Here is a 22,159-nt window from a genome sequence, read left to right as displayed (position 1 = left end):
TCAAATATGTTGTATGACTGCACATTAGTTCAGTGGTATTCATTTTCTTTAGCCTCAGACATAAAAAAATTGGCTCATATGCTAAATAACTTGTCCCCTCAGTTTAGACTTTTCTCATTTATGCACCTCTTGAGTCCTTACTGCTCTGTATAGTTTCTGTCAAAGAAATCAGCTGTTATGAAAAAATTGCAGCTTGTGTGAGAGCCGCGCCACAACATTTGCTCAATGAACAGCTAAGCTGTTGAACAGATATGAGATTCAGAAAAGACCTACATTACAATCTAATCTTCTAAAACATGCAATTAAACTACTCACACCACTTTTTCTAATGTTCTTCTACTGGAATATAGGCGGTTTGATCCCTCGCTCCTCTTATCTGGTGGTATTTTTGAAGAATTTTTGCATATTAAACCCCAATTTCTTATTTTAGTTATAAACTGCTGTGTATCAATGTGTTATAGTGATGAGCTGCTGAAAGGCATTGTTTAGCACTAGAATGTGTGTTTGAAATATTGAAATAGAGCAAAGAACCGAACTTCAGCCTTTTTCTAATCAAATACAATTAACTTTTAGGCCACTATAGGTCTTCCACCGTCCAACTTAAAAGGTAAATATGTATCCTGATAAGCATTGATGCTACCATTGTCATATTTATCACGAAAAGTCCCAATTTTAATTTAATCTGCCATGGTGTATCATTTTCATTAATATCATGTACAATCATACATCTATGTACATTTTTTCCCTATATATCTCTTTGAATATGCTCCAAGAAGGTAGTCATTTTCTCAAATGATTTTGAAGAAGATTCTGAACATTTGCTCCTGTGAGGGAAAAATATGCTTGACACAGCTTCTTTTTTTTTATAAGTTCAACCTTTAATATAGCTTGTCTTGAACACCTTACACAGTTTTTCCATGTTCCTTTTCACATAGTCCCTGCCCTCTTCTGACTCTAAAAACCCTAAATCTCTTGCTTTGACTGTTTTTTCTCTGACTCACTTGTATTTCCATCCCTTCCTCTCCTCCTGGTTTTCCGCTCTGTCCTTAAAAACACCCAATTGAAACTCCTTGTTATTTTTCTTTGCCTTTTACTTCTTTTTGGGACGTGCAGCAGAAGTGGAAATACTAAAGGAACATTTACCCCAAAACACACTGTATTTTATTGTACTTGAACTCACATATCTCTTCGTTTTGTAAAAAATATGTTAGTTTGCAGTTTAATTGTGTTAGTCAGCTGGGTTGCAATGGGTGAGATGTCAAGTCTGCAAAAAATGAGACCCACCTCAGACAGGACGATTCAACCAGCTCTGCACTGTAGACTGAGAGGGCTATTTATAGCCGGCAGAGATTCATTTATTCTTTCGTCCTGTACTTTGATCTCTGGCCCTTTCTTTCTCTATCAACAATGTGTCTGACATTCATTCATTCTTTTCATCCTCTGTCTATACACATTTTCTCCTTTCTTTAGGATGGTATTTCCACCATATGACAGAGAGATGTGGCAACCACTTTTTCACTGCAATGCAGTATTGAGCCAAAGGACCAAAGCTCTTCTATTTAAAATCAAACGTTTGAATTAAATGCCTGATGGAAACTCATATCCTAATAGAAAGAAAAAGAGAAATTGATGATGACTATTGAGCAAAGATAGTATAACAGCAAAGACAAAGCAGAAAAAAATACCCAACTGGTGACAACTAGACAATCAAAGTAGACAAATGAAAGAAAACTGACAAAATAAATTTGAACTTTTTCTATCTTCAATTTACAGAATGATCAACAGAAGGTACATGAGTGATGATAAATAAATGAACAATAGTAATAATGATAGCTGTAATTAATGAAGAAATAAAGCAGTATTTCATAAATAGAAGTTAAATGTGCATGTATTGGGTGAAAAAAAAGTATATATTGAGTAATATAAGCTAATTAAAAAAGTAAAGAAATGCTGCTCTAACTTTATTAAGTAGCACACCTAAAAATAAATTTAACTGAACATCAGGTTTAGTTAAATAAATCTAGTCAATAGCATAATGTACAGCCATAGACAGCGACACACACATGAATCAGCCCAGGCCATTTTTCTGTCTCCTTTCCTTCACAGTTAAGTTCAGGTATGTGTCTGCTATGAGTAAAACCAGACAAAAGCAATGTTGACATTTCAAAAGGAAGACAAAAGCCATGCTGTTTTTATAATGTGTGTGTTTGTGAGTGAAGCTTGTCATTGGGACTTTGTGTTTTTTATAGGAGCAAACTTCTAATTAACCTGATTACTTTGAGAGGAACCAAATTACACACACTCATATTTTCTCTATTGGGTACTATGTGTGCATGGAGAGAGCAAGACCTGTATGCGTATCAGTTTAGTCTACCACTCTGATTAATAACACAGTTAAATAAGAGAGAAGTGGAGTATAGAGGTTATCCAAGAGGACAGCTGGGAATGACACAGAAGTTTGAAATTTGAAAGAAAATAAATGCGTAAAAAGGGTAAAAAGGAGACCGCACACTTGCTCCCTTTTCGTGCACTTTATTGTAAGCGCATCCCGTGAGTAACGTTTTGAGCACAGCTCTTCTTCAGACTCAAAAGCATACATTTGACGCCCTATTTTTAACCTCTCCCTGAGGGTCACATGATTAGGGAGATCCTATAGAAATACTGGGGTAGCTATAGAAAAATAGATAGATATATACTAAAATAGACTTTCTTATGTACAAAAATATATATAACTAGATACATGATCGTCAGGTCTATCGGCCGTCATACATATCCGGTAAAGAAATGAGGCATCATACAACACACTTTGAGGAGATGGCTGAATACAAACAAGGATTACCTTTTGTGACATTCGTCAGGTCATGGATAGCCTATACTGCGTTCTGGAGGACAAAGTAGAGCTGAGGCTTCTTCATGTGCACCCAGGTGACATTTATTTACAAAATAACAAAACAAACAATTTTAAAAACAACATGTCTGGCAGCATGCCCCGCAGCACCTCACCCTAGCCTCTCCCTGGCAGAGTGAGTGTGCTGCTTTTATACCAGCTGGTCCTCGTTAGGCCGGAACCTTCTCTCTTCTTCTCTTTCCCCAAGGACTCTTTTGGCTGGAACACCTTTTATCCCTGGTAATGGACACAGCTCCATTACTTTTCCTCCCCCCTCTTTTAGGGCCACGCACCTCTAACTTTCATGAACCCTAGAGAGAGAGTCAGCCACCGTATTGGACTTGCCCGCCTTGTAGAAGACAGTGAAGCTGTAAGGTTGTAGAGCCAGGTACCAACCAGCGATTCTAGTGTTGGCGTCTTTCATTTTGTGGAGCCACTGGAGTGCACGATGGTCAGTTTCCAAGCTGAAGTGTCGCCCCAACAAGTAGTACCTCAATGACTCGATTGCCCACTTCATGGCCAAGCACTCTTTCTCCACGGTTGAATATCTGGTCTCTCTGTCAAGAAGTTTTCGGCTCAAAAAGGCAACAGGCCTCCTCTCTCCATCCACCTCCTGCAACAGAACTCCACCAAGACCCACACCTGATGCATCCGTTTGCAGAATAAACGGTTGGTTGAAATCAGGGGTCTGCAGCACTGTGTATACATTTATGGCTTCTTTGAGATCCCTGAAAGCAAGGTCACACGGATCACTCCATTTTACCTTTCTTGGTGATACATCTTTGGTGAGATCGTGGAGAACAGCTGCACGATCTGAAAAGCGAGGAATGAATTTCCTGTACCAGCCCACCAGACCAATGAAACTCTTCACTTTCTTCTTTGTGGTTGGGATGGGGAAAGAATGGATTGCCTCCATTTTTCCCACCTGAGGTCTGAGCTTTCCATGGCCAATCACGAACCCGAGGTACTCCACTTCTCTCTGAGCCAGACAGCATTTCTGTGGGTTGATGGTTAGGCCAGCTGCTTTGATGCACTGCAGGACTCGTTGAAGATGAGACATGTGTTCTTCCCATGTTTGGCTGTAGATCACCACGTCGTCCAGATATGCAGCTGCAAACTCTGAAACATCTCTCAGCACATAGTCCATTAGCCTTTGAAACGTAGCTGGCGCCCCCTGGAGCCCAAATGGCATAACCCGAAATTGGTACATACCAAATGGAGTTTTGAATGCTGTCAGTTCACGGGCCTCAGATGCCAGTGCCACTTGCCAGTAGCCCTTGCTCAGGTCTAAGGTGGAGATGTATTTGGCTCGTCCCACTCGCTCCACCAGCTCATCAATCCTGGGCATGGGGTACGGGTCACACAATGACACAGCATTCAAGTAACGAAAGTCTATGCAAAATCTCAGTGAGCCATCTTTCTTTGGTACTAGAACCACTGGACTGCACCACTCACTACTGGATACCTCAATTATACCGAGTTCAAGCATCAATTTGATCTCCTTCTTCAGCACCGACACCAGTCGCTCTGGGATTCTGTAGCTCTTCTGACGTGGTGGCGCCTCCACCTTCAGCCGGATGTTGTGCTGTACCAGGTCCGTGTAGCCCGGGGTGTCTTTGAAGAGCTCTGGGTCAATAAGTGGCGTCACCTCTTTCTGCTGAGAAATAGAAAGGTGTGATGTGTCGATCACAGATGACTCACCCAGGCTTCCCGTATGAATTTCTCTGGCATGTCTTCATCCTGTACTGCCCGGATCAACAGTTGAGGGACAGCTTCCTGGCGAGACTGAAATTCTTTTAACAAGTTCACATGAAATGTCTGGTGCTTTTTGGTTCTGTCAGGCATAAACAGTTCATATGTGAGCTTACCCACTTTTCTGGTGATTTCATAGGGACCGTACCACTTGGAGAGGAGTTTGCTGTCAGATGTGGGGAGGAGTAGGAGAACCTTTTGGCCTGGTTTGAAGCTTCGCTCTCTGGCTTTTCGATCATACCATGTTTTCTGGTTTTGTTGAGCTACCTTCATGCTCTCTTGTGCCAGTGCGGACATTTCCTCTAGGCGTTGCCTCATCTTTACCACATAGGCCACCACGTTCTCTCCAGAGGGGGTTGGGTTCTCCCAGTAGTCTTTGAGGAGGTCAAGCGGCCCTCGTACTTGGCGTCCATAGAGCAATTCAAATGGAGAGAACCCTGTTGAGGCCTGTGGCACTTCACGATAAGCAAATAGCAGGTACGGCAACCACTGGTCCCAGTCCGCACCTGTATGAGAGACAAACTTCCGCAGCATATTTTTCAATGTTTGGTTATACCGCTCTACTAGCCCGTCCGTCTGGGGGTGGTATGGGGTGGTCTTAATTCCCTTAATACCTAGGAGCTTGTAAACCTGTTGTAAAAATCTAGACATAAAATTCGTCCCACAGTCAGTCAAAACCTCCTTAGGTATGCCAACCCTGGAGAACAGTTGTACTAAACAGTTTGCAACATTTCTGGCTTTGACTGTTTTTAGAGGGAATGCTTCTGGATACCGGGTTGCGTAGTCACATAGAACCAACATGTATCTGTGCCCTGCGCTGCTGCGTTCTAATGGCCCCACTATGTCCATACCAATTCTCTCAAAAGGAGTTTCAATGATGGGTAGAGGCTGCAACATTGCTCGAGGGACTTTGCGTGAAGAGGTAAGTTGGCATATTTCACATGAATTACAAAATTTTGAGATTTGATTGTACATACCTGGCCAAACAAATCTACTTGCAATTCTGCATAAAGTTTTTTGGAAAGCCATGTGTCCTGCCCATGGCACCGAATGTCCGAGCTCCATTACTTGGGATCTGAATTTGTGAGGCAAAACCAAGGCTTCAACAGTTCCTTTACATTGATACAAAATGCCCCCTTTAATGACATATGTTGCCTCCTCTAAACACCCAGAGTTACCTTGTTTCACCCCTTCAACTTCTGTGACTTTTTGAAACCAAGGGTTTAAAGTTACATCTTCTTTTTGCAAAGTAGCTACATTGGGAGGGAGCTCAAACTCAACAGATTGCCTAGGTTTGGTTGGATTCTCTGTTTGTTTGCTAACCGTGCCTTTAAACTTGTCCCTTCTTTTCTGTGCTTTTGACTTTACAGGTTTCTGTTTTACAGGTTCCCAATCTTCACCCCAAAATGGCAACTCTTGTAAGGACTGTTTAGCACTCTGAGCTCTGGTAATCACCATATTAAAAACTGCAGATGGTTCCCCTTTTTCAGGTAAGTTTACAGACACTGTTTTGGACACATTCACAGGTAGGTCTTTAGATAGATTTGAGTTTTCAGGTCGCTTTTCCGACTCTTGCACTAAATCTAGCAAAATTGGCACATCATTACCCAGAATCGCATCAAATGGCAAATTTGGGGCTAAAGCCACTGGCATTAAAAAGGTTTGGCCTCCAACAGTCAAATACACATCTGCCATAGGATACTGGTGTTCATCACCATGAATACAGCTAATATTAGTCTTGTCCTCACTCCACTTTTCCCTTGACACCAAATTAGAAGAAACTACAGACTGAAACCCACCTGTGTCTAACAAAGCCGTAATACGGTGGCCATTTATAAGTACAGGGGCAGTCAGAGCTCTCTGTGTTGCATCTGTATGGCTGTGCAAAACAGGTCTAGGCACTGCACAGTAAAGGGAAGGCTTCGGCTCATTGGTTAGTGGACATGAATATTGGGTGTGGCCTAAGCCATTACACAGGTAACATCTAATCTCTTTACTGCGCATATGAGAACTGTTAGCATGATTTGGCTTTTGGTAATTGGTAGGTGTAAACTGCCTCTGATTAAACACAGACCTATTATGACCAAAACCCCTTTCACCCCCATTGGACTTACTTTGGGCTTGATCTCTGTGGCCATGTTCTCCGTCTCGGCCTCTCTGGAATTGTGCGGAGTTTCATCCATAGGGGGTGTGGTTGGATCCTTTCCTGGCAGCCAAGAAAACCTCGGCCAGCTCCGCTGCTTTTTCTGCCGTCTTGGGGTCCCGTTCACGGATCCATACTGCCAGCTCCGGACTCACCATCATCAGGAACTGTTCCAGAATCAGCGTCTCCGACATTTCTTGTTTTGTACATTTTTCGGGTTTGACCCATTTTGAAAACACGTCTTTCAGCCGCACATACAGTTCTTTAGGAGATTCTTCAGGGAATATCTCGGTGGACCGAAATCTTTGTCTGTAAGTCTCTGTTGTAATTTCATACTTTGCTAGTATCGCCGCTTTCACTTTATCATAATCTTCAGAATCAGCAATGTCCATAAGCACATATGCACTGCGGGCCTTACCAGTTAATAATGTGACCAGGCGGAGCGCCCACTCGTCTCTTGGCCATCTGCAGACGTGAGCCATTCTTTCAAAAGTAGTCAGAAAATGTTCAATATCATCATCTGTGGACAGTGGTAACAGTTTTGGCTCTCTGTAGTAACGGCCCTGGTCAACGTAACTTGTACCTTCTTCTTCATTGTCGGTCTCGTGCATGGGAGGAGCCAAATCAGGCTCTTGGTCGCGTGGCCTTTGGATAGCTTGGTTAACCAAAGTCTGCATTTCTTGAAACTGGTGCTGTATGCTTTCCCACCTTAATTCTTGTCTTGCTGCTTCCTTTTCCAGGCTCTTATCTCTGGCTGCCTGGGACCTTGCGAGCGACTTCACCAATCCAGCCAGCTCTTCAAACTTTTCCCCAGAGCTACTAATTGCACCTGCCCCCTGGTCAGCAGGTGCACTCGTCACCTCGTTAGGATCATCTTGCTGTTCAGTCTGCATTTTTCTGGAGGTCATCCTTGTTGTCATTCTCAGTTACTTTGTAGCATGGGCCCAGCTTCTGACACCAATTGTGACATTCGTCAGGTCATGGATAGCCTGTACTGCGTTCTGGAGGACAAAGTAGAGCTGAGGCTTCTTCATGTGCACCCAGGTGACATTTATTTACAAAATAACAAAACAAACAATTTTAAAAACAACATGTCTGGCAGCATGCCCCGCAGCACCTCACCCTAGCCTCTCCCTGGCAGAGTGAGTGTGCTGCTTTTATACCAGCTGGTCCTCGTTAGGCCGGAACCTTCTCTCTTCTTCTCTTTCCCTAGGGACTCTTTTGGCTGGAACACCTTTTATCCCTGGTAATGGACACAGCTCCATTACACCTTTTTTCATTTTTCTTCACATTTCTACAGTTATAAAAAGTTACACATGTATTAAATTACCTTATAGTATAGCTCCAGTTGTATAGAATGTATCCTGGGACAGGATGTCATAGACATTATAAATATAAAAGAATCTATTGCACTAACCCCATGAAATATATATAACCGTTCCTGTGATGTGTGTGTGTGTATATATACACACACACACACACACACACACACACACACACACACACACATACATACATACATACAACATCATTAAGGGGCAATATTTAGTTTAAACAAATGACAAGTTGGAAAACATGATCAAACTTTTGGTTTTATACTAAAAGTGGAAGGCGCATTTGTAATGCTGACTGTAAGTCTTCCCAGTTTTTGGAGTTACAAGTGGTATGAGAACTGGTTCATTCTTCTTGTGAAAGGGCATCTGCATGTAGAAAGGGAGACGTCAATAAATTGTTCCACCCAGCTGTCTTTTAAAAATTAGTCTATTGTACTCCCTAGGATGTGTAGATTGTTGACTTAATTATGAAAGGAACAATGTATTTAAGACTTGTTGTAAACTAATCAGGCCTTTATTAAGATCCAAGAGAAGACCGTATTTTAAAGCACTGTACTATATATGATCACTCCAAGACGGATCAGCTATACTTGTTTGTCTTCAAGCAAAATATTGGAAACAGAACTGAAACCCCTAACTATGTTGAGTTTAATCACAAAATCTATATATTTTCTTCTAGTCTTTCAAAAGCACAAAAAATATGGTAGCATGTCTCTTTTGGAGACAAGGTGCCCTATTCCTCTTCATTAGCCGGTCATTATCCGTCTGCCTGTTCCCCTTCCTCTCTTTGATAGCAAGAGTATTTTAGTTTTGTCTGGCCAGACAGTCTCCTGCCTCCTTACATGTTATTAAAGGCAACAGCCAGTGATTCGGATTGTAATTCCCTATGATCCCTGCTCCTCTTGGACAGCTGACTGACTCATACTTCCATGTCTTATCTTTACATGTAGCAGACATGGAAACAAGGACATAATTAATCACAATTTATTTAAAATGAAGAAATTACAAGAAAGAAAATGTGATTTTAATAACTGATTAAAAAGCAGAAACTGAAATGTTATATCACAGTAATCTTTCAGACAAAGGTTTTGTTCTGTACACATCTTTTAGTTATTTCCTTCACTATCATCTGAACTGAACAGATCTTAAAATGTTATACTTTTTAACATGTGCTACAAATTTTTGATAGACAGTAAGGCAGCAAGGCTCATTGTGTGCCCTTATTCAAAATGGAATTTTGTTTGTTACAGAAAGAGAGTTGTTCCTGTTCTCTAATTACTATTAAACTAAAGAGTTAATGTTCGGCATGACTGTTACGGGTAGACATCACTCCTTCACTAGCGAGAATAAAAACGTTGGACCTGTGCAAAAACTTGCTCTGGTTGGCGGGGGGGGGAGTTCATGGATGGAGGGATTTTTTTTTATTTTGACCAGAATCCCATTATGATGTCAGAAGTGGAGCAAATTGGAAACAGAGCACTTTTCTCTGGGTTGTAAGTCTTATGCAGACTACAAACAAAGGACTGGATGGGTTTATTTCACATTTTGTTGGTCAGTGGACATTCAGTTTACTCAACTATAGAAACACTGTAAAAGTGTTTTCACAATATGCCACTTTTAATACAAGCCTAATCTCTGTCTACTTCTGAATGTATCGTCAGCCCAACATGCTAATTAGAGTTGTAGATGTTATGTTAATTATTAATATTTCTTGGGGTGCTGGTGGTGCAGTGCTTAGTGTGCATGTGCCATATATGGAGGCTACAGTTCTTCATGCAGGCGTCTTTGGGTTAAAATCGGGCCTTTGGGTCCTTTTACGTAAGTCAATCCCCACTCTCTGTCCCTCATTTCCATCTCTATCCACTGTCCTATTTCTCCAATCAAGGCACAAAAGCCCCAAAATCAATCTTTAAAAAATGTTTTTCACATATATATTTTACAGATTTTGCTGGGCAATGTGAGTCTTGAATCTCTGTCTACTTTAATAAGCATCAGGGTTAAGTATGTACTCCACTGCATGCCTTCTAATGCTCGCTGCCATCAATGCTCTCAATCTCTTTACAAGTCTCATCTTTCTCCTTTTCTCTGTCTCCAATTACTTTTTCTACTAACTCCATTAGAGAAGCCATTAGTTGGATAATTGGCCAATTGGCATGAGGATCATGCTCCTTATCAAATTTCATAACAAATATGAAGCACAACTGGAAACAGGCGTACATAGTTAGCCCCTGGGAGAGGCTTCATATCTGAGACCAACAGTTTGCCCTCTCCTTGATCTCTCTCTGCCCTTGTTTCTTTAAAATCATCGTCCCTTTACACACCATTGCCCTGATTCCCTTTTTTCATGCTCCCATTTCTTCTTCTTTTATCTGTCCATCATATTGTAGAGTGTAAGGGTGTTGTTGTACACACAACCTCTCTCATTCTGAGTCCAGACTTGGGCCCTTATGTCCTATCCAAAGGAAATTTGCTTGGAAGTTTTCTTCATGTGATGCAATATGACGCTTTTTGCATCACATGATTCATGACCATTCAACACTACTACAATGTTTCTAATGATACAAAGCTTCATGCAAATGGGTGAAGTATCCCTTTAAAATAATGCAATTGTATAGAAGCTACTACCTGTTGCTCAAAACCAGAGGTTTGAGTGTAATGTGACCTTGTGACTTCATTTCTAACTAACTTTTAAGGATTGTTACCGGTCTGCTCTTTCGTTTAAAGGAATAAAGACATTGTGTGTTTATGGACAACTCTTCTTTCTGTGTTCCTTTAGACCTTCAGCCTCCCTCACTCTACTACGTTTAGACTCCTTTAATGTCCTTTGCTCCTAACTAGTTTTGGCAATTCTGTGAAATTCTAATATGTCCCAAATGTTGAAAAAGGAAAAAAAAATCACATTTAAAATGCAAATACATAATGTTTGCACAACATTGCGAACAAATTTGAATATGACAAGTATTTCTTCAGGAATTTCATTTAGGCTTATTGTAATGCACATAAACACAAAGACAATCATTGTACATGTAAACCCACTTTGCAATAAACCCTAATGCTGATTCTGAAACACCTTTTAACTACTTTTGGCTTGTTTTACCCTTTGCCAAGGTTTCCCTCTCTCCCCAGTGTATGCTCTCCATACCTCTTAACAGCCCTTCCAGTGTGCGTCACTGTGTGAAGCTGTGCAGTGAATGTAGACAGCTAGATAAGTGTCTTCCTTGAGCCCATACAGAAGACAAAGTCCTTTTTGTTGTCACACCAGCAGGGAATTGCCTCAGAGACAGTGATGTGAAAAAGCTTTTGTCTTTTCATAGATCAGTGGGAAAACATTGTCTTCATTAATTTAGCTCATAGTTTTGTTTTTTTCATTAAGCATTCTTCTCTGAAAAAACATGTGAGCTATTATACAGCCATCTTACACACACAGTCTGACACAGGCATGCATTTTGCAAAAGTCAGTGGAAAGATCAGAGCAATATGACTTTCTCTGGTTGGTGGAATTAACGAATGTTTAAAATGGAATTGGTGTACTGTATTTTTTTTTACTTTAAGCAGTGAAGAGAGTTTGGTGTAAAGACTAAGTGAGATTGGTGGTGAGTTGTGACTTTCCCATTTGGTCGATTTTTTTTTTTCTCCATTGGTTACATATGAGGGTCTATCAGGGCCTGTGTCCACAGACAGCACTTTTATGTTGAGCGTTTTGGGGAACTCAACATTCTGTGCGCTAAAACACCCTCATCATCAACAGCTTTTTGTCGCTCAACTTTCAATGTTCAACTGCGCCACCCTGTCAATGTCACTTCTCCCTTACCAATCAATAAAAGTCATGAATGGGCAGAACTTTTCATAACAGCTATGTCACCAACAATGACGCAAATGACGGTAGTCAGACTTTTTAAGAGTACAACGTCCAAGAGCTGCTGCTAATGCCAGGACATGACTCCTTCACATTGTTTTCATGTATCGTTTTGTTACATAGCAACAATGAGCACTGGTGGTAAGGGCTCTAAAATGCAGATTGTGGGCGCTGCCAGCTGTGGACACAAGCTGTTACAGTTGATGTTAAAAAGCATGGTGATTGAATTGATCACAGCAAATGGGTGGAAGAAGTTTGATCTCTCATGACTTTGATTTTGAAAATCAAGCAGGTACTGCTTAAAGTTGAAAATTGTCTCATCTTTAACCTTCGTGCAACTGAGCTTTTTTGCTGATCTAAACCTCCTGACAACGTTGCATGATTAAAAAGAGAATGGGTCATTAATGAAAGATAAAAAGGGGCATCTTTATTTCAGATTAACTCTCAATTAAAACTGTTGTCATGACCTTCAATTTGTTAAATCTGAAGTGCTCCGTGAGGGAATTAAAGTTTTACATCATGTATCCATTCAGAGCGATACTGTATATAAGGAGCCTGTCCTCCAACCTATACGACTCCACTGGTCTTTTGTGCAAGCGTCAAATTACGAGCCATATTTACGCTTTAGAGTCAAGCAACCTCTAGCGGAAGTATAAATAACCTCAATCCGGTGAATATTTGTTTGTCATCAAATGACATTTGACCCCAAACCCTAACCCAAGTCCAAGCTACCTAACTTTTTTCCCAAAAGAATAGTTAATTACCACTTACCTTGGTAAGCGCATCAAGCAGTGTGACGGTGCAAGCTGACAATTTACTGGCATTTCTTTGTGCGCCGGTAGGGGCGCTAATTTAGGAAACGCTCCTTTGGGTCCTATTACGTGATAGACAACCTCTACGGTCATATTGGGGGACTTGTTGTTTATAAGGGTCTGAACTGAAAAGATTTTGTTATGATGTAAAAGTCTATTTTACACCCTACAAACTCTAGGTTGGTTGGTTGGATATAAGTGCATACTGCTTTTCCAAAACAGTTTTATGGTTTAAGATTTCTTCAGAATACACAGCAGGTTTCTTGGGTTAAGCTTATCTTTCTGTTGTCTCCCAGTGACAACCTTTTACATCAGGGATCCTTAATGTGCTCTCATGCCTTGGAGTGAGCTGCTGAGAAAAAAGCGTTTAAGAGTAGAAGAGGCTTTCTGACCCCAGAGGACTTGTCTTAAAGTCTCCTTGACAGCCCCTCAGACTCTTGAGAGTATATTAAAACAGCAAAGAGCCATGTGATACCTTATTGCATCTTTCCGACAGGCTCTCTGACTCACTTTGAAACCTTTAAGTACCTTTTCAAAGGAAACACAGATTGTTCTTAAGTTAATGGCTGTGGGTTTAAATCACTTTGTGAGGCACCAGATATACATATCCTCAGAAAGACAATAAAAACAATACTTACAGCAAATGATCCTTGCCAATGTACTGTTTGTATCAAACCAGCATGATGCTAAAACACAAAGAAATCATGTTGCCTATACAGTTGTGATATTTTGAGAAACATTCAGATATAGATTGCCTGTAGGAATATGGTCACTTGTCAACAGTGAAATTTGGGCTTTTTGTCTTTCAGCTGGTAGGTTCATTAGCTGGATTTTGATTTTACTGACCAGTTTCTAGCACCAGTGGAAAAAGCTATTGGGGAATTGTGATTCATAATGAAGCAACTTTGAGATACTTAGTTATTTTTCTTTTTGAATGTACTTTACCACTTGTTGACAAGATTGCAGGTTATTCTTTTAATGTAAATCACAAAGTTTTAAGGGTTTTCCTTTCATTACCTTTTTCCCTTTGAATAAGCTGTTTTTGTCTGAAGATGACAACAAGTGTATTTCAACACTATACATAAAGGAGGACAGATTATGGTTAATTTAATACCAAACTGTTTTTCATCAATAAAAATAAAGAAGTAATGTTTTATTTCTCCCCAGGAAGCAGGAGCTTCTTAACATTTCCAATGTCCCTATGGGAGAATGTCCCCCCTCCCCACCCCGCACCGCACCGCCCAGCATGAAGGTAAGACATGCACACATTATTGTGCACAGGTATGCAAACAGTGTACACACAGTTTTTAGGTTGATATACATTTTCATCTTTTAATATTTAAATGATAAAAAAGATTGATTTTGATAATCCTCATTAGCCCATTTCCAACGTGCATTTCAGCAAAAGTGTTGCAAGTTCAGATGTCATTATGTCTGGCGTAATATTGGTGTCAATGTGAACACAATGAAATCCTTTTGGGAAAAAACCTCAATCTCCTCAGTTTCAGAGTAAATGTTTCCTGAAATCTACTTTATAAAAATGTTGATCAGTAGCCTGTAAAAGGTAGAGTCAGTAGCATTTGGCCTGCATCATTGCAGCTTGTAAACTCAATATCAGACTGGGCTCCTCCTCCTGGGCTCATCCCCCCCTGGAAGCAAACATTCACTGCAGGACGTAGAGTGCTTGTACTTACACTGCAAGATACTACACGCTAGACCAAGCTAACTGCTGATGTTTGCCCTGCCTGTCCAACAGAATGCAGGCCAACTCCACTCCAACACAAGCTTTATCCCTTTGACAGTTTGTCTCGATGTGATTATATATATCTCTATTTAATTCACAAAATCCACTTCCATTATAGTCGCTGGTTTAAATTGCTTCCAATCGCTGAATTATAGCCACTCCTAACGTCACTTGTGCGCTGTCATTGGTTGTGAAACACTCCAGCTCCCCAGCCAGAATCGCCCCAATAACCAAAAACACACCAAAACATCAAAAAACGAGCATAGGACAGGGTCTCCACATGCAGACACAGTCACCACCACATGTATGGAGGCTCATGGGTGATGATGGAGCAACAATACTTTTGTATAAGTCAGTAGTTTACAGAAGTTACTGACACTGCCTTTAAGGAAGCAAAAATAAGATCAAGATTTGAAAAATTCTACAGAAATGTAGTGTCTCTTTTGTGTTATTAATTCCATCCCTTTTTACTCTTTTTTTTAATAAAATCTAAATTTATATTTTTCAAACTTTATTTGAATTCCAAGTATCAGCCATGAGCAGCTATGTTATTGCACATATTAGGAATGTGATTGACTACTTCCATCAGTTTGGTTTGACTTACAGTAGAGTGCAGAGTTTTCTGCTAAAAAGCAGTCAAAGATTATCAGGCTTATCCTTGCAGAAATTTTCATTTTCAATGAAGCCGTTTCATCACAGGATACTTTGCTATGTCCTGTGCATGGCAATTAAAAAACAACTGCAAGAAAAAGAAGACAAATGTTTGTCATCAGGTATCACCTGGTAGCATTGAGTGCAAGGTATTGTCCTCTTTTAACACAAGTTATTGGCAAATCCAAACTTAAAAACAAATCCAAAATCATCTGAGTTGTTGTACCTTCAAATCATGGAGTAACGGGATATACAAAATCTTGCTACACATTCTATAGAGGAAAAGCTCTGAGATTGTATGAATGATGTTTAACAACATCCATTACCCACACTGTCATTGTTGAACATCTAAATAATGTATTCTGTCTTTCTGCTGCATGATAGGGAGGATCTATTTTACAGGGAGTTGGATTAAAGGGATACTTTACCCATTTACATGAAGCTGTGTATCATTAGAAAAGTGGTAATAAAAAAAAAAAGTTTTTCTTTGCCTGGAAGTTTTCTTCATGAAGAAAACTTTCAAGCAAAGATAACACATTTTTCTCGTCTCAGGGCAGGGTTGGATTCACGACCATTCAACACTACTAACATGTTTCTAATGATACACAGCGTCATGTAAATGGGTGAAGTATCCCTTTAACTCCCTGTATATAGACTATACATGAAATAGGTAACAGCTCTTGCAAGAGAGAGACACTTTCTGCAGTCACCTTGAACAAAGCCATAATTATTGAATCTGCTGAAGAAAAGGGGAAATAGCAGAGAGGAGCAGAGGCACAGAAGGAATAAAGCAGGTTTGTTGCGTTTAGAATAATTCGGAACCAAAAGCACGAAGCAGAGACAGAAAATGAAACGAAGTAACAATTTATTATAACACGGGTGACACGGTGATAATGAATACAAGTATAAGTGACTCTAATGTGTAACATGAAATCTAAGTGACTCGAAAATGTGTACAAGTAATTAAGGTGACTATCAACTATGTGTACAAGAAAATTAAGTGACTCTAAATGTGCAACAACAAACTATGTGACTCGAGGTGTACAAAGGCACGCGTGAAGAAGCCAGATGGGACGAACATGACGACGAAGGACACGGGGTGCAGGAACGCAGGACTGGGAACACTAAGAGGGAAGAGAACACAGAGGGTTAATAAACACGACAGGGAATTACACTAGATATATCACAGAGCACTGAAAACACAAGAAAACACGGAGAGCTACTGACCACTATGGAAGAACAATAATCTGGCGCTGGCCTCCTGGCAGGAGCCAGCTTAAGTAAACCGATGATTAGGATGAGCCACACCTGTGGACACTGATTGATGATTAGGGAAACACAGAGGGAGTGACAGACAGGGAAACAAAACACACACACGTGGGGAAAAAACACAAACAAACCAAAACATGACAAGGTTCAAGAAAACATGAAAAGAGCTGATCGACTGAAAATGTGCTCAGGCCACACAACCCTAATACATTGGTGGAAATGTATTTTATGAAAGAAATGAAATTGAAATAGGAAGACATCAGTTATCTATTCCATATGTGGCTTATTTCTGAATATTACAAATCAGCCAATCACAGTTTTGCAGAGACTATAATGCTCTAATTGACAGCTATTCATCGTCAAGCAAAATTGGTGACTGTGGCTCAGTGGTAGAGTCAAACAACAATATCTGCTGATGTATTTAACAGAAAGCAAGCAATGTGTTGGAAAAGGATTAAGAGATTCAGAATTAAGAATTAAGAGATTTTGTTTTGTTTTCCTATTACATTTATATTTTACAGCATGACATCTTCAGTTGTAGAATATGTTCAGCATGCTAAAAATTAATGGAAAGGTCACACAGTAAAAGTGTTTTTTTTTTTTCCAGAAAATGTGCATATCATTTCAAAAATAGTAATATCAAAAGTGTTTTAGCTATTGCACAGCAGTGGAAAGATCTATTTACATGGACATTGTAACATTTTGAAGCAGATGTTTAGAATGTAGAAGACATTCTAAATGTTTTGTAGTTTATGTCTTTGTAGTTTATGCAATAACGAAAACTGTAAGCCTTTTGGTCATTTTGCTGGAGGGATAGAAACCCCCCTTATGTACCATCAAATTGTATTTCAATATTTTAACCTCTTAGCAGCAGCCATGTAGCTTTTATTAGTGATAAAAAAAATAAATCGGATAAACTCCCCTTAGATTGCTTTATCAGTAATATCAGAACGTTTCTTGCAAGTTGTTCTGTGGACTTTATGTTTGTGTTTTGTAAACTTGTAAACTGTTTGCTTAAAACTAAGAGGCAGCCTTTAAAGAACATGCATGGTTCTGAAACTTCAGAGTTCCTGTGTGTGTGTGTGTGTGTGTGTGTGTGTGTGTGTGTGTGTTTGTGCGTGTGTGTGTTTGTGCGTGTGTGTGCGTGTGTATTTGTTTGGGTAAATACAGGCACACTGGAATAACCTGTTCTGTCTTTGCATATGATTCAGTTTGCAGCTTGACTTGACTTTCCTGTTTTAGCTTTCTGCGTTAAAAGGCAACATGCCACATGTAAAAGGGAGGTAAGAATAAGAGGGAGACAAGACAAGGGCTCAGATGTTTAGGCAGCTGTAAGAGGGTAAGTTTGCATTATTAACCATTAACAAATGCAATTGTAGGTTTGAAATCTAATAGCTTGCTCAAACTGAAATGTCTTTAGCCAGAAAAAGCTGAAAGAGAAGCAAACTTACTTCTCTGATATTAAGTCTTGGCCATATTCATGATGGTCCTGTTTAAAGAAGTTTGTATTCTTAAGTTATATTAATGTAACAAAGTACTATGTAAATTTGCTGTACCAAAAAAGTGTAAAGATCTAAATGGGATTTGACAGTGAAAAGACTTAAATATTTAAACCATGTGTTGTCTGGTCAGTGAAGATTTTAGAACGTGTCAGCCAATTAGGGATGTATAGCTCAAGGAATAGATGGTGTTTGATTTCAATGGGTTGCCTAACAGATTTATTATCACATATGACAAGATGCAGCGACCAACCAAAACATAATGTATCAAAATAAATAAGTACAGGAATCTCAGCAAGTCTTTAAGATCTCTGTGCTGGGGACCTGACGGTTCAGAGACAACCAACTCAGTGAGACACCAAGAACATCTACAACCCAGTGTCATGTATTGGTTGGGAAGAGATGGAGATGTTGTTGTCTGGACGGTGTGAGAGAGGTTTAGAGGTTAATCAGAACAAGAGATTTAGACAGAAAACAATGACATAAAGAGGATAAAATGAGACTGACCAGCAAATGGCAAAAACAGACACAGTTTTGTTTTATAATGACATTAGAGCAATACATTAATGGAATATAGGACAAGTTGCATCAGTGTTACTTTTAATCTCTAATTTAGTTCAATTCAGTTCAGACAACTTCATTTGTCCTATAAGGGCAATTCAGTACAGCCTACCGAGCAATGAGCAAGAACAACATAAAGGAGACAAACACATCACAGCATCATTCAATTACATTCACATGTCAGTAACAACAATTCAGCAGATGAACAGGTCAACTAATGAGCAATGCAAGCAATGTAGAATTTCATCAATACAACGGTAGGAATGTATCTAAAAAAATGGATAGATAAAATGAATGGACCTCACAGGTCGCATAACTACACAGTTACAGCCAATACAGACAGGTCAGTTCAATTAGAATTGTTTCACATTTAACAGCCTGATAGCTGAAAGAATAAAAGAGTTAGAGTATCTGTTGTTTCTCCTTGGAGGGGCAAGATAGCACTGTCCAGAAGGCATTAAAGAAAAGACAGATGAGATCAAATGTCCTTGTTGATTTGTGATCCCCTTTGACTCTTTTATTCTTTTAAACTCTGTAGCACTTTGAGATTCTCGAATGTGAAGTGCTCTACAAATAAAATGCATTACTATTATTTCTTCACCACACACTCCTTCCACAGGGAGCTCAAGTCTTTGAGCCAGACTCCAATAATCTTTGAGCAGACTTTTATAATGTGGTTTAGACCTGTCCTTCACAGACAACCCGCTAAACCAACAGATAAAAGAAAATGTTAAGAGACTTTCAATAAAAGAATGATAAAAGCTAAATAAAAAAAAGAGTTCAGCCTCCGCATCATATACATTCTCTGTTGACTCCTTTTCATAATTGACTTAGTGTTTTCATAAAACTTGAGTTCAGAGTCGAACACTGTTTCAAGGTATTTATATGAGTTAACTATTTTAACATCTCCACCGTGGATAGTGCTAGCTTCAGGGTTATGACAGTTCTTCCTAAAACCTATGATCAATTCCTTAGTTTTCTGGACATTAAGATCCAGGAAGTTTTTGTCACACCACTTAACCACAGAGCACCACCATGGCCTGGTACCACATCCTGGTACATTCAAAAATCATAAATCAGGTTTTATGACGCCACTGTGTGCAAAACTCAATTTGCATTAATAGGTTGGATAGCATATGTTGCTTACAGAGAATGCAAGTTAATGCAGTTGTTTGGTTTTTTTGTCAGTAAATGAAACATGTATTTTTTTTCATTGGCCAATTTGCTGTTTAGCAGCATAGGGCTATGTGGATGGAGCGTTTCACAAGTTCTCAATACTTTCTATGTGCATTGCTTTCTTTAAACCAGATTTATTTTATGATGAAGTTCAATTCCGTGTCATTCTCTCACATAACATATTTTGTGTGAGTGCATAAAGATGCAGACTACATATTGATTATTCTAAACCAGTGTGCACACACATTGTAAATACTTTATATACCTAAATCTGAGGACACAAATAAAGTGCTCTTATGTCTTGTTTATTTGATGAGATGGAAGCCCTGGAGGACAGGATGTGTGAATCCACTTAAGGATGTATGTCTCTGTTTGTGCATTTGTTACTTTCTGAGGAAGTGGTTTCTTATCAGCAAATGTTCATTTTGGCGTGACAGGCTGTTGGGAAAGTATCTCCCCTTCCCCGCTCTCTTGACACTAATTTCATATTGTGAAGGGAATTGTACACAGTGGATGGCCTGCAGATCTGCTGCAGTCAAAACAAACTTCCAATCTTAAAATGCAGAACTTGTGAGGCTTAAAGTAGAGCCAGTTTGAGGACGATCTCCGAGTTGGTGACAATGGTGCACTAAAATTCTTAGCTTAAAAGTGTTTTGAATTTTGACTATGTTTTTTATGATGACCTGTTTTGTCTGTTTCAGTCTGCAGAGTTCTTTGATATGCTGGAGAGGATGCAGGTATGGTTGTTTTTTTTAATCATTTCTGTGAATCCAGTTCTTTTCTTCATTAATCTTTGTATCTCATCCTTTTTTGAACATCTCTGTATCTCCATCCTCCCTCTCTGGTGATTCAATCATTGTAGATCTAGTGCCTAGATGAGTCTGTTGTTCAGATTGGATAAAAGATATGCTGGGGACATAGAACAGAACAATAGCACTGGAAAGTTCTGGACTGGAATAACTATTTTTTTCCATAATGAATCTACTAACTTCAATGATTTATTTTTCAAGTCTCTCCCTCTCTCCCTGTCTCTCTCTCTATGAAACTTCTTTGATCCCTATAGGGGCCTGGGGCTTTGAGTCTTGAGGGGGACCAATTGATATGTAAGAGGGTTTTGAGGAAAAATCTTAGGAAATGAAGAAAATATAGCAGAAAGTGGCCAAAGAGGTAGAAAGAGGAGGTGAGAGCAATATTTGTAGTTCTTTTTGGAGAAAACGGGTTCATGGTTGACAGTTACTTTCAAAATTGTTTGAAGTAAGGAGCTTTGGTATAGTCATTGGACATATTTTTAATATGAGAAGTTAAGAAAAATAAATTCCGAGCATATTCAGTATAATGCAACAGCCTGTGGATACAGCACATGAAACTATCAGAAAAAATCTTCTTTTTTGTCTCCTTGATTTCATTGTCTCTCATTTTAAGTCATCATTTTTCAATGAGAATGAGTCAACTTGTATGACAAGCAATACCTTTGCAAATGAGAACGAAAGATTTGGGGCGGCAGTAGCTCAGTCTGTAGGGACTTGGGTTGGGAACCGGAGGGTCGCCGGCTCAAGTCCCGGCACGGACCAAGTCCGGAAACTGGTCTGGTAGCTGGAGAGGTGCCAGTCCATTTCCTGAGCACTGCAGAGGTGCCCCTGAGCAAGGCACCGAACCCCAAAAACTGCTCTGGAGTGCTCGCTGTGGGCAGCCCCCTCACTCTGAGACCTCTCCATTAATGCAGAGTGAAAAAAACGAATTTCCCCTCGCGGGATTAATAAAGTATATATATAAAAAAAAAAAAAAACTTCCAAACATTGATCAATTTTATTTTAACTTGATTCAATCCCACATATAGTATCTTCCTCCTGAAGCAATAAACGTTTAATTATGTGGTTCTAAAGAAGTCCAAAATACCGCCCCCATAAGTTTGTTTTTAGATAGATTCATGTCTTTAGAAAAATGGTTATGTGTGGAGGGCAATACACAGGTGGGAAAAGAAGCTCCCAGACAAGCTTAATTAAATTCTTTTGAAAGTCAAACAGACGATCACCAGTTAATGAAAAACATAAAGAGTGTAACTGTGCACATGTGTCTTCATAAACATTGGCTTGCTGTCTGTAGCTCTGCCACGTACAGTATAAATCCTTCTCAGTGTTCAAAGTGTGCTACAATGCTATATTTTTGATGGTGTTGATGATGGTCGCCTTGTTGACCAATGTCTTATTTTCCCTCCTTTTTCCTCCCTCTTCTTACATCACCCCTCCACCCCTCCTTCCTTCTTCTTTTTTGTTCTCTTCATTTTTGTCTGGGTCTCAGTTATCACCTGAATATAACAGCTGCTCAATCAATTTGCACTTAGACTGATACACACCATTGCCTGCAGACTGTGTGTGTGTTTATTGGGGTTCATATGTTTGTATTTGTACAGACTGTTTTTCCATGTGATTTAGTAATTATATTAAGGTTCTGTGTTCAGAAATTTCTAATTAATTT

The 22,159-nt window shown here is 39.6% G+C and overlaps 1 protein-coding gene across 6 annotated transcripts in view; it reads left to right on the top strand.

Moving 5' to 3' along the window:
• The window catches only part of rap1gap2a (RAP1 GTPase activating protein 2a), an 87,559-nt gene that overhangs the window by 51,944 nt on the left and 13,456 nt on the right, over positions 1-22,159 (top strand). For 5 of the 6 annotated variants that reach the window (XM_079353773.1, XM_079353774.1, XM_079353772.1 and 2 more), the window contains 2 exons: positions 13,952-14,036; positions 20,386-20,421. In XM_079353773.1, coding sequence (XP_079209899.1) covers positions 13,952-14,036; positions 20,386-20,421 — 121 coding nt within the window. The remainder of the gene's footprint in view (positions 1-13,951; positions 14,037-20,385; positions 20,422-22,159) is intronic. The other variant, XM_079353775.1, reaches the window with a different exon arrangement.

This window comes from Symphodus melops (assembly GCF_947650265.1).
Source record: "Symphodus melops genome assembly, chromosome: 10".
Lineage (NCBI taxonomy): Eukaryota > Metazoa > Chordata > Actinopteri > Labriformes > Labridae > Symphodus > Symphodus melops.
This window is presented reverse-complemented; position numbering and strand designations above follow the sequence as displayed.